We start from the raw sequence: 12,059 nt of genomic DNA, 5'->3' as shown, positions 1-12,059 counted from the left end.
AGAGGCTGTGACCAGCCAGGGAGGACAGGTATCTATCATGGGCCTCCCAGAGGCAGGGCCTCTCCAGCCTGTGGTTTGTCAGGGAAATCTCGGCCACCTGCTCCCCTCGTGCAGATGAACCCTAACCCTGACAGCTGCTCCTTGGGCCTCCTACTCTAAGCCCTTCTTCCCTCTCCGAGCTTGCCTGGGAGTCCGGGCAGCCTCGTCCCTCTCGTTCTTGCCTTCTCAGCCCCAGCAGGACCCTGTGAGTCCTGGGGGCCAGCAGTGGGCCCAGCCCCCGGATGGGAGCAGGGGACGGGGTTGCCCTCCACTTGCCATTCTTTTCTCCACCCAGAGCTGGGCCAGGCCTGTCCATCCTCCTCTCTGGAGCCCCTGGACCTTCCCCCTCTACCCTGGGATCAGACCCTGGGGGCAGCTGGTTGGGGCTTGTCCAGAGAAGGATTATCCAGATCAGTCCCTTCTAATCTCAGCTCCGGCCTGCACCCTCCCCGTACTCACCGTAGCCCTCTCCGCGCCCCACCCGGAGCTAAGACACACAGTTTTGGGTATTGACAGTGGGCTGTCTCTCACCCTCATTCTCTGGCTCCTGGACTGGTTGCTAGCCAGGCCCTGACTGCCAAGGTTATTGCCACTGGTGGGGGCCAGGGCCTGGGGGTCCCCCCGGAGCTGTGGTCGTGCTGCTCCTTTGCACCCCTCCCAAACCCAGCCCTTAATCCTCACAGCTTTGCTCTAATCCCATGGGGCCTGATGCTCTGCTCTCTGCCTGGAGACTGGCCGGGGAAGCACCCGCACCCCTTCCTCCCTCCGGGGCTCGTCACGGGGGCTGCTTCTCCGTGGAGTCCCGCACTCCTGCTGCCACCCACCCGCCCCCCACCCTGGGCTGGCCCCCAGCCTCTCGGAAGCCACACACCTCCCGCCCCGTCCTCTACCCCCACCCCGGCCAGCTGACTTCATTTGCCTGACGTCGTTGGCCCTACCCTTCCCTGTCAGTGCCCCCCCGCCCCCCGCCCCCAGTCGGGGCCAGGCCAGGCCAGCTACCCTGGCAGCAGAGCCGGGGCAGGTGACAGGCGGGCGTCGCAGCTGAGGGAGCGAGGAGACGCCTGGGAACCGGAGCTGGAAGCCTAAAGAGGTCCAGTCAGAGCCCAAGTAAGAGGGAGCTGGGCTGGCTGTGCCCTCTGGGGCTGGGGGCTGCAGGCAGGGCTGGGCCAGTGCCGGGGCCGGCTGCACAGGACTCCACACTAGGAGGGCCGGGCGGAGAAAGTGGTGCAGACCACCCAGTCAGTTCCCTGTCTGGGGAGTGGGCTCCAGCCTTCGTGAGGGGTCCGGTGTGAGGTGTGAGGGACAGAGACATGGGGATCCCCCTACACTCACCCTGTGTTCCTGGCAGGAGCCCGAGCCACCCCTCACCCTGCCCACCATGGGGGAGATGGAGCAGCTGCGGCAGGAAGCAGAGCAGCTCAAGAAGCAGATTGCAGTAACCCCAGAACCCTCCCACCAGGGAACCCCAGAAAACAAGGAACCGGGCCCGTGCGGGAGTGGGGCCTGCGGGGGAAGAGGGCTGGATTCACCCTTGAGTGACACCTGAGAGACCCCTGACCTGGAAGTCGCCAGAGACCTCCTGAATTTGGATCTCATATTTGAGAGGCGCCCCCAAACCCTAGAGCCTCAAACCCACCCGCATCAGAAGCCCAAGCACCCCCCCCCCCACCGACACCCTGCCCTTACCATCCCCTGATGTCTGCTTTCCCCCCAGGATGCCAGGAAAGCCTGTGCCGACATTACTCTGGCGGAGGTGAGAGCTCCTGTCCCCCTGACAGGGCCAGAGGGGAGGAGTGGGGAGGGGAGGGGAGGGGGTGGGAGCCCCCTGACCAGCCACAGCCTGGTGCCCAAGCTCTAGTACAGCGTGTCCTTGGAGTGAGGAATGACATGAATTCATTCATTCAACGAACATTTTGCGAGGTCGGTCTGCTCTGAGCCAGGCACCGAGTCAGAGACTAAGGAGGCAGACTCTGTCCTGTCCTTGTCCATAAAATGAGAGTGATTACCCCCCCTCGCGGGGTGGCAAGGATGAAGAGGGGTAGGGCTTTGTCAATCAGCAGCCCTTCGCGACTCTAGGTACTGGCTGTCTAATACTGAAGTCGTCAGTTCTAAGATGCATTTTTTCACATTTTGACGTCTCGGAGATTGAGATGCATCCAGCAATCGAAGCCTTACAATTATAATTCGCAGCATTTTCCCTTCTTGGTGGATCCACGAGAGAATCGTGCTTCTTAGAGTTGGTGGCATCTTAGATTGGATTAAATGTTAATAATAAGAGTAAACATTTACTGAACATGAGCCAGGCACTGGGCTAAGTTGCTTAAATATGTAATTTCATTTCATTTTATTTTCATGACAACCCCATAAGGTAGGTGCTATAAACCTCATTTTACAGGCTCAGAGGAAAACAGGCTCAGAGAGGTTAAGTAACTTGCCTGAGATAACAAAGCAAGTAAATGGCAAGTCAAGTCTTTTGACCCTGGAGCCCCAGCCTAAGTCTAGAAGGTCAAAGGAGTTTCAGGGCCATGGAGCTGCTCTGGGTACCCAGTGAGAGCTGGCCGTGCAGCAGTGGTGGGCGAGGGCAGGCTCCTAGCAGCTGGGTTCAGCCAGATGTGTGCATCTCTTCCCAAGTCCGTGTGTGGTGGTCTCACATTGGCAGCCTGAATTGGTCAAGGTGGTATTATTTATATGATGGAAATCCCCCTCCCCCTTCCCCTCATCCCCCAGCCCACGCAGGAGAGGTGGTGGTTAAACCCTTAGCAACATGCCTGTGTCTGTCTCCCGCATCAGTCTAAGCCACTGCCGGGCAGGGCCTGATAACTCTGAGGCTGGGGCCCTGACCCTGAGCCTGGCACGTAACAGAAACTTGTACAGATCAGTGGCTGTGACACTGACATGTGGGCACGCGCCCTGCTCACCCCCTGATTTCCTTTTTCTTTTTTTTGCGGGATCTCAGTTCCCCGACCACCACGGATCGAACCCGTACCCCCTGTATTGGGAGCATGGAGTCTTAACCAGTGGACTGCCAGGGAAGTCCTCACCCTGATTTTTAATGCTCCCTTTCCTGCAGCTGGTGTCTGGCCTAGAGGTCGTGGGACGAGTGCAGATGCGGACGCGGCGGACGCTAAGGGGACACCTCGCCAAGATCTACGCCATGCACTGGGCCACTGACTCCAAGTGAGGCTTAAGGGGCGTGGGCGGCCGGGGGTGGGTGTTAGGGGGACACAGGAAGGAGAGCTGGGTGGCACGAGTGTTCTCTCCCCAGGCTGCTGGTAAGTGCCTCGCAAGACGGGAAGCTGATTGTGTGGGACACCTACACCACCAACAAGGTATCAGCCCTGTCTCCCCGCCCCTCTGCCGCCCTCCTTCCTGGGGGCCTCCTGCTCCCCTTCTCTGCTCTCCACCTGGGAGCTCAGCGCAGGCCCCCGCTGCCCCGCCCCCCGCAGGTGCACGCCATCCCACTGCGCTCCTCCTGGGTCATGACCTGTGCCTACGCCCCGTCGGGGAACTTCGTGGCATGTGGGGGGCTGGACAACATGTGCTCCATCTACAGCCTCAAATCCCGGGAGGGCAATGTCAAGGTCAGCCGGGAGCTCTCTGCTCACACAGGTGAGAGACTGAGGGTCCCAGGAAGCCCCTGCCCTGCGGGGGGCGGCCGGCAGCCAGGGCACTGTCCTAACTACCCCCAGGTTATCTCTCCTGCTGCCGCTTCCTGGACGACAACAACATTGTGACCAGCTCCGGGGACACCACGTGGTGAGGACCCAGCGCTGTGGGTGCTGGGGCTTGGGAGGCACCTCTGTGCTGGCCTTTCTCTGTGACCCCCTCCCCTCCCCTCCCCCCACCCCGCAGTGCTCTGTGGGACATCGAGACGGGGCAGCAGAAGACTGTGTTTGTGGGACACACGGGGGACTGCATGAGCCTGGCCGTGTCCCCTGACTTCAAACTCTTCATTTCGGGGGCCTGTGATGCCAGCGCCAAGCTCTGGGACGTGCGGGAGGGGACCTGCCGGCAGACGTTCACGGGCCACGAGTCGGACATCAATGCTATCTGCGTGAGCAGCCCCCTCCCCCCCGCCCCCTCTGTTCTCTGACTCCCGGGAACACCTCTCCACCTCCAACACACATAGCCTTCATCCCCTCCTGCAGTCCCCTGACCCTTTCCTTTTTTTTTAAGTTATTAATTTTTGGCTGCGTTGGGTCTTCGTTGCTGCGCGCAGGCTTTCCTCTAGTTGCGGTGAGCGGGCTGTAGAGCGCAGGTGCAGTAGTTGTGTCTCACGGGCTTAGTTGCTCCGCGGCATGTGGGATCCTCCCGGACCAGGGCTCGAACCCGTGTCCCCTGCATTGGCAGGCGGATTCTGATCTACTGCGCCACCAGGGAAGCCCCTGCCCCTTTCAACTTTCCACTTTGAAATAATTTTCCCTCACAGAAAAGTTGCAAGAGTAACAAAAAGAGCTCCCATCTACCCTTCACCCATATTCAGTTACCTTTCTGCCACATTTGCTTCATCATTCCCTCTCTGTAGAGTGAGGGAGGGATAGATGGACAGACCGACACAGACACACACACACCTAGATGCAGGTATAGACATGCTTTGTCATTAGCTTTTTCCCTGGGTTCTTTGAAAGTAAGTTGCAGAACTCATGCCTCTTTACCCATTAAATATTTCAGTGTGTCCTTCCTAAAAGCAAGGCCATTCTCTTTCGTAGTCACAGTCTAATTCTTAAAATCAGGAAATTTAACTTGACGCAGTACTATAGTCTATAGTCTATATTCAAATCTCACCAATTATCTGAAAAATAACAATGTTTTTCTTCTGTCCAGGAACATGTATCGCATTCCCTTGCCTCGTCTTTTCAGTTTCTTTTAAAGTGGAACCGTTTGCGCCCTTTCTCTGTCTTTCGTAACGTTGACATTTTTGAAGAGTACAAGCCAGTTTTCTGTAGACTTTCCCTCCATCGGGTTATGTGACATTTCCTCATGATGAGATTCAAGATATGCATTTGTACTTGGCCCTGTGCTTACACACTGATCCAGACGACTGTAGTCGTTGGCGTCTGGGACAGCCTCCGCCCTTCTGACCATGTGACCCTGGGCACGCTGCCCACCCTCCCTCAGCCCCGTGCTCTCCCCTGCAACGTGGAAATACTGTGGAGCAGGGAAGGGGGTAGGGAGCCCGGCTGCAGCTGGCATGTGACAAACGTCAGCGGTGAAGACCAACCATGCTGGCGGTGGAAGGGATGGGGGCGGGGGCCAGAGAGGCTGAGGGAAACAGCTGGGCCTGGAGCCACCAGGGCAGGAGCAGGGAGAGGGTAGGAAAGGCAGTGGGCTATCTAGGTCTGGGTCCTGACCCCTGGCCACCTGTACCCGCAGTTCTTCCCCAACGGAGAGGCCATCTGCACGGGTTCGGACGATGCCTCCTGCCGCCTGTTTGACCTGCGGGCAGACCAGGAGCTGACCACCTACTCCCACGAGAGCATCGTCTGCGGCATCACATCTGTGGCCTTCTCCCTCAGTGGCCGCCTGCTCTTTGCGGGCTACGACGACTTCAACTGCAATGTCTGGGACTCCATGAAGTGCGAGCGAGTGGGTAAGAGCCTGTCCACCACGGCCACCTCGTTGCCCTTGTGGGGACCCTCTTACCACTGCTCCCTGATTATTGGGTAACTGAGCTCTACCCCGAGAAGCCAGTCCCCCTTGCCTCCCAATCTAGGACCACCTTCTCTCAAAGCTAAGTTGCTCTAACGGGCCCTTCTCCACTGCGCCTGCCACGGCTGCTTCCCACCGGAAGAGCTCCTCCCGGCCACCCCCAGACCTGTGGGCCTTGAATGTCCAGTCAGTGCTGGGTTTCAGGGGCATCCGCCAAAGGGAAGGGCCATCTCAGGGACTATGCAGTGACAGAATTAAGGGGATGGAGAGTGACCTGATGGCCCTGACCCCAACCTGGGTGCTTCTCTAGGACTGGCCTGGTCTGAAGTTGAATCAGATAGTGTGGCTTCTTCTCTTGGGAGAGGCCAGGTGCCCAGTGAAGATAACACTGGGCCAGAGAGTCAGGATCCAAATCTTAATTCCACTGCTTACTTTCTGAGTGGCCTTGGGCAAGTCACTTCTCTCGGGGCCTAAATCTCCATTTGGAAGCCCTCCCCATTTTCTAGTGCCCTTGCTTTCCTCCCTGCAGGTTGACATGTCCAGCCCTCCCAGGTCCCTCCCCTCCCCTCACCCACCCCAGGTTCTGCACAGAGAGATTGGCCTCAATAGAAGGCCCACCCCTCAGGGCTAATCCTCTTTCCTCTTGTAGTCAGCTGTCTCGCCTAGCTAACCTAGGGGCCCTGTGTGCACACACTCCCTGTCAGGCTAACTCCTCTCCCTTTTCTTCAGGCATCCTCTCTGGCCACGACAACAGGGTCAGCTGCCTGGGGGTCACAGCTGATGGGATGGCTGTGGCCACTGGTTCCTGGGACAGCTTCCTCAAAATCTGGAACTGAGGAGGCTGGAGGAGGGGAGGTAAAAGGCCATGAAGACACTCGGCTGCCCTCTCCCCGCCCGATTTCTTTAAGATTTTCTCTTCTACTACCCTGCGGCCGCCCTTCCTGCCAGCTTTCCCCTTTGAGGGCGTGGGGAGTACAGGGAGAGTGCCTTTGGGAGGCAACACCAGGGACATGGGTGGGGAACTGCCCCATCTCCTCCCATGGCCTCCCCTCTCCATGGTCCTGACAGCTTCTCCCGTAATGAGCAAGGACAACGGACCCCCGGACCTCCACCTTTGGCAGGCCTAGCAGGCTTCCCATCTGAGGCCACAGGCCCTAGGATTCCCCCGCCCCCAGAGCCACCACCTTTGTCTAGACCCGAGTGGCGTAGGGCCCTCAGCTCTGGCACCACTAGGGTCCTGGCCCCCTTCTCCTTCGTACTTTCTCCTTTGTCTACCTTCTTGCCTCTCCTAAAGCATCGGCAATAAAGTAGTGCCCTGGTATGTCTGTGATGTTTGCCTCCCACCCCACTTCTGTTCCAAACAGATGCAGGTCCCACTTAAGTAATAACGTATTACATGTGCAATGATAAAGGCTGGGTACCAGACAGCTGTGGGCAGAAAGGAGGGTTGAGGCAGGAGTCCAAGCCTCATGGGCAAGGCCTGAGCTGGGGCAGGAGGAGGAGGCTGAGGGGGGCTGTGCACAACGGTTCCCCACCACCTGCCTTTGGTGCATATGTGTGTGTTTGTACAGGAGGGCTGTGTTGAGAAGGAATCAGATTGTAAGAGGCCTAAAAAAGCTAAAAAGTCTAGACTTTACCCTACAGGTAATGCGGGACGATTGAAGAGTTTTGAGTGGAGTAGTAACGTGATCAGCGATGCTCCTCGGGAAGATGGCCCTGGCGGCAATGTCGGTTGATGAAATGGAGGAAGGGGAGCCTGGAGGAAATGGAGGGAAACAAGGCAGGAGGTAGGTGGCAAGAAATGCAAGAGCTATAGGACAGAGGGGAATGGCAAGGGGTGGGGAAGGGATTAAAGATGCAGAATCTCCAGGAGGAAGTGACCAACGCCTAGGCTAAGGGATATTCAAAGGGAAGGATTCAAGGTAATGGCCAAGGTTAGGGTTTGGCAACTGGGTGGATAGTGCTGTCATTCACTCGGAGAGAGAATAGGGGAGGACAAATAACTTTGGGGGAAGATCACAAATTCAACTTTAGACAAGCTCTGAAGTTCCTCTAGGGCAGCTGGATGAAGATCAGGGTTAGGTAGAGAGACCTGGATGTCACCAGAATACAGATGAGTAACAGATGAAGCCCTAGAAGTGAACACCCAGGGACAGCAAGAGGAAAGGGCCAAGGACAGTGCCCTGGGGAACACCAGGATTTAAGGGAGGTGCGTAAATGAGGCTTGGAGGTGTCAGTGCGGGACACTCAGGCCGTGGAACACAAGCCCCCCCTCCCCCCACCCCGCCCCAGGCTGCCTTTCTGCATACAGAAGACCCAGTGCAAGGTTTAGGTATAACACTTAAAAACATCATTTAAGGGCTTCCCTGGTGGCACAGTGGTTGAGAGTCCGCCTGCCGATGCAGGGGACGCGGGTTCGTGCCCCGGTCCGGGAAGATCCCACATGCCGTGGAGCGGCTGGGCCCGTGAGCCATGGCTGCTGAGCCTGTGCGTCCGGAGCCTGTGCTCCGCGACGGGAGAGGCCACAACGTGAGAGGCCCGCGTACCGCAAAAAAAAAAAAAAAAATCATTTAAGTGGGAATGTAAATTGATACAGCCACTATGGAGAACAGTATGGAGGTTCCTTCAAAAACTACAAATAGAACTACCATATGACCCAGCCATCCCACTACTGGGCATATACCCTGAGAAAACCATAATTCAAACAGACACATGCACCCCAATGTTCACTGCAGCACTATTTACAATAGCCAGGAGATGGAAGCAACCTAAATGCCCATTGACAGAGGAAGGGATAAAGAAGATGTGGTACATATACACAGTGGAATATTACTCAGACATAAAAAGGAACGAAACTGGGTCATTTGTAGAGACATGGATGGATCTAGAGACTGTCATACAGAGTGAAGTAAGTCAGAAAGAGAAAAACAAAAATCGTATATTAACGCATATATGTGGAACCTAGAAAAATGGTACAGATGAACCTATTTGCAAAGCAGAAACAGAGACACAGACATAGAGAACAAATGTATGGACACAAACGGGGGCTGGGATGAATTGGGAGGTTGGGATTGACATATATACACTACTATGCATAAAATAGACAACTGAGAACCTACTGTATAGGTTAGGGAACTCTACTCAGTGCTCTGTGGTGACTTAAATGGGAAGGAAATCCAAAAAAGGGGATATATGTATACGTATAGTTGATTCACTTTGCTGTACAGCAGAAACTAACACAACATTGTAAAGCAACTATACTCCGATAAAAAAAAAAATCATTTAAAATCACTTGCTTTAATATACAGAAACACATAAGACACAAAGAAAGCCAAGGAAGCTCTCAGTCCCAGAGTTGGTAGTGTAGGGGGAGTTGAAGAAAACGAGCCTTTCCAGTCTCCCAGGGAAAGAAGGGGTGAGAGGACACAGAATATCACTAGGCCCCTGGTGAGTCCCAGTGCTGGGGCCGTGCATGCCCTAGTTCTCTACCAAAGGAAAGTGCTGATTTTCCTTGTCGCGGCCCTGGCCTTGCTCCCATGCTCGTCCTCCAGTTTTCAGAAGTCGTCCAGTTCCCAGAACGGCCCCTTCCTTTAGTTCCCTAACATTTTCACTCAGGGAAGAAGGCCGCTTTCCCTGCAAAAGGCAGCGGGCAAGGTGAGGGAGGGCGGGCGGTTGTTCAGGGGAGAGAAGATCGGGGAAAAGGGCTCCCATCTTTACGTTGGATTTCCTAGTAATAGCTTTCACCCTCTCTCCCTTTACCTGTCGTGGTGTCAGAGTCCCAGGGGAGTTGTCATCCTGCAGGATGGTGAGAGGAGATCTCCCTAGCACCTTGCTGTTTGGTTTCCATCTGCTGCACTTAGAACCTAGGGTTGGTAAGGAGTTAAAACAAGGAGCCAAGATTAGGGGTTTACAGTTTATTTCTCCTCCATCCACTCATGGACATTATCCCAGAGTGTTCTCCCAATTTCTCTACCCCATACCTTGCCCTTAGATTCTGTACCTGAAGACCGAGGAGTCTCGGGGTCTCTCAAGGGCTTGTCTGAGTCCTGGCTGGCCATAGCGGTTTCTGAGGCATGTCCTATTTCCTCCTTGGAAAACACCTGCCTGGAGGGGAGCTCAGTCTGGCTCCAAGGTGACATCTGATCCTCAAGGGAAAACCGGGTGCCCAGAGGCAAGTCCAGTGGAGAAGATGAAGGTGTCTCTAGGGGCAGAACAGGCTCTGGGGGAAGATTTAATGTGGGGTCTTCGGTCTCAGATACGTCACTCAGCTGTTTCACCAGTGGGCTTGGGGTCTCTATGGGGGGGGAGAAGTGAGATGAGATAGTGACCCTCTGTTACAAAGCATTCAGCAAGGAGGACAAGATACTTGAGCCTTAGGAGTCACGCCCTGGCGGGTGAGGGACTGGGAAGAGAGAAGTTGGTGAGAGGGAGCAAAGTGTTGAGAAAAGAGTGCCATGGGGGCTTCCCTGGTGGCGCAGTGGTTGAGAGTCCGCCTGCCGATGCAGGGGACACGGGTTCGTTCCCCGGTCCGGGAAGATCCCACATGCCGAGGAGCGGCCTGGCCCGTGAGCCATGGCCGCTGAGCCTGCGCGTCCGGAGCCTGTGCTCCGCAACGGGAGAGGCCACGACAGTGAGAGGCCCGCGTACAGCAAAAAAAAAAAAAAAAAAGAGTGACATGGGTTCAAAGCAGGAGGATGGAGGCCCCTTCTGATAATGCTGTCACCCAAGGATGCCAGGTGACAGCATTACCAGAATTCCCTGGGCCCAACACTTACCTCCGCTGGTCTTCATAGGTGTCCGTGCAATGCCAAGGGTAGGAGAGCGGGGATCTGAGTCCTGGGACTGCTTAGGGCCCTCCAGCTGCTCCCCTGCTGGCAGGTTTGGCTGAGGAGAGCTCTCTACCTGTCAGGACCAAAGGCTAGAACAAGTCTGGGCCCTCACTCTTCCCCGCCAGGTCTCTAGCCTCAGGTCCACACTCCAGACGAGAATTGCCAAGGCCCTCAGACACTCAGCCTACGTCACCGGGATTGAGAATGTGGACAATAAGGGGGGGGGGGGGGGGGCGAGGAGTGAGCTCTCTCAGAATCAGGTTAGGCAGAGGCCCCCAAATTCAGACAGTTTCGCTGCCTCCCCCACCCCGATCCTGAGTACCTGGATGGGAGTGCGCAGGATGCCGGCGCTGGGTGAACGGGGGTCCGCCACTCGAGCCAGAAGCTTGTTGTGAGGGGGAGGCCGCGCTGGAGTGACTGGGACGCTCTTGGCTGAGCCCATCTCAACCAGGAGAAATAGGATGGGGCAGGGCCCGGCCCGGGCGAGGAAGGGATGCCTGTGAGAAGTGACTCAGGTCTCAGTCCTTACCGCGACCACGTTCGCCCTCTGACTCCAGGCCACCCGAACCTCCCCAGTTCCCCGCTGAGGAAGCGCCTGGCCGCCGGGCCAGAGGTCTTAGAAGGGATGATGACTGATACAGATGACAAGGCAGCTCCTTCTGGGCCCCCGGGGCCCTCTAACTTATTCACTAATTTATTCAAATCACTTACCGGGCCCCAGTTGCAGCTTTGGATGCAAAACAGCTCGATCCTCAACTCCCGAAGCTAAGTTTCAAACTTCCCGCCACGCCCCTGCCTTGACCCTATTGGCTGAGTCGACCCTGGTTCCTATAGGTCCGCTATGTGAGACCCGCCTCCGGTGCAGGAAGCCATTGGGCTGGGAGGACGTCTATCATGGGGACCGGGGGCCAATGGACTTGCCAGGGGTGACGCCTCCTCGATAGAGGGACTTTTGTTCAGTATAGGGCTGCGAGCTGTTAAGACTTTGCAGGATGCCAGTTTTCGCTTTTGAGACCTTCAATTTCGAAATCAAATGATTTTATTAAAAAATAGAATCATGAATTATTATGTACGTATCCAGCTGGAGACGGAGTTATGAAGATTTTTCCGAGGCCAAAGAGATCGTAATCTTTATTGGTCGACGGAGTTAGCAATCACTCGACACTAACTCTCAAACCCCGCCTCATTGGACAGCCCCTTTTCAAATATCAATACTACAACTGCCCTTCTATTTTCCCATTGGACACGTCCCCAGGAAAGTTTCTGGGATTGACTGGTTTAAACCACCGTCAGTTTCTGCTCTTCAATAGACAGCACGCTAATGGACTGTAGGGTCCCGGAGTCCCAGCAGCCCTTCTATTTTCCCATTGGACACGTCCCCAGGAAAGTTTCTGGGATTGACTGGTTTAAACCACCGTCAGTTTCTGCTCTTCAATAGACAGCACGCTAATGGACTGTAGGGTCCCGGAGTCCCAGCAGCGAAAACTCCGGGACCCACCTCTACGTGCGCTCTACCCTGGAGGAGTGGGATTGGCTCTTCCG

At 55.8% G+C, this 12,059-nt stretch overlaps 2 protein-coding genes across 2 annotated transcripts; one reads left to right on the top strand and one right to left on the bottom strand.

Annotated features, from left to right (window-relative positions):
- Positions 1 to 338: 338 nt before the first annotated feature.
- GNB3 (G protein subunit beta 3) lies at positions 339 to 7,009 on the top strand. Its single transcript, XM_007469399.1, has 11 exons — positions 339 to 545; positions 991 to 1,146; positions 1,388 to 1,474; positions 1,754 to 1,792; positions 3,110 to 3,216; positions 3,305 to 3,368; positions 3,486 to 3,648; positions 3,729 to 3,795; positions 3,892 to 4,093; positions 5,413 to 5,629; positions 6,418 to 7,009. Exons 3-11 carry the CDS (start codon positions 1,418 to 1,420, stop codon positions 6,522 to 6,524), a joined length of 1,023 nt encoding a protein of 340 aa, XP_007469461.1. The 5' UTR covers positions 339 to 545; positions 991 to 1,146; positions 1,388 to 1,417; the 3' UTR covers positions 6,525 to 7,009.
- Positions 7,010 to 8,960: 1,951 nt separating this feature from the next.
- On the bottom strand, positions 8,961 to 11,297 carry CDCA3 (cell division cycle associated 3). The gene is made up of 6 exons (XM_007469398.1): positions 11,229 to 11,297; positions 10,840 to 11,014; positions 10,464 to 10,590; positions 9,689 to 9,982; positions 9,448 to 9,551; positions 8,961 to 9,321 (listed from the first exon to the last, which is right to left on the bottom strand). Exons 2-6 carry the CDS (start codon positions 10,957 to 10,959, stop codon positions 9,166 to 9,168), a joined length of 801 nt encoding a protein of 266 aa, XP_007469460.1. The 5' UTR covers positions 10,960 to 11,014; positions 11,229 to 11,297; the 3' UTR covers positions 8,961 to 9,165.
- Between the last annotated feature and the right edge of the window lie 762 nt (positions 11,298 to 12,059).

Source organism: Lipotes vexillifer, unplaced genomic scaffold, assembly GCF_000442215.2.
Source record: "Lipotes vexillifer unplaced genomic scaffold, Lipotes_vexillifer_v1.1 scaffold395, whole genome shotgun sequence".
Classification (NCBI taxonomy): Eukaryota; Metazoa; Chordata; class Mammalia; order Artiodactyla; family Lipotidae; genus Lipotes; species Lipotes vexillifer.
This window is presented reverse-complemented; position numbering and strand designations above follow the sequence as displayed.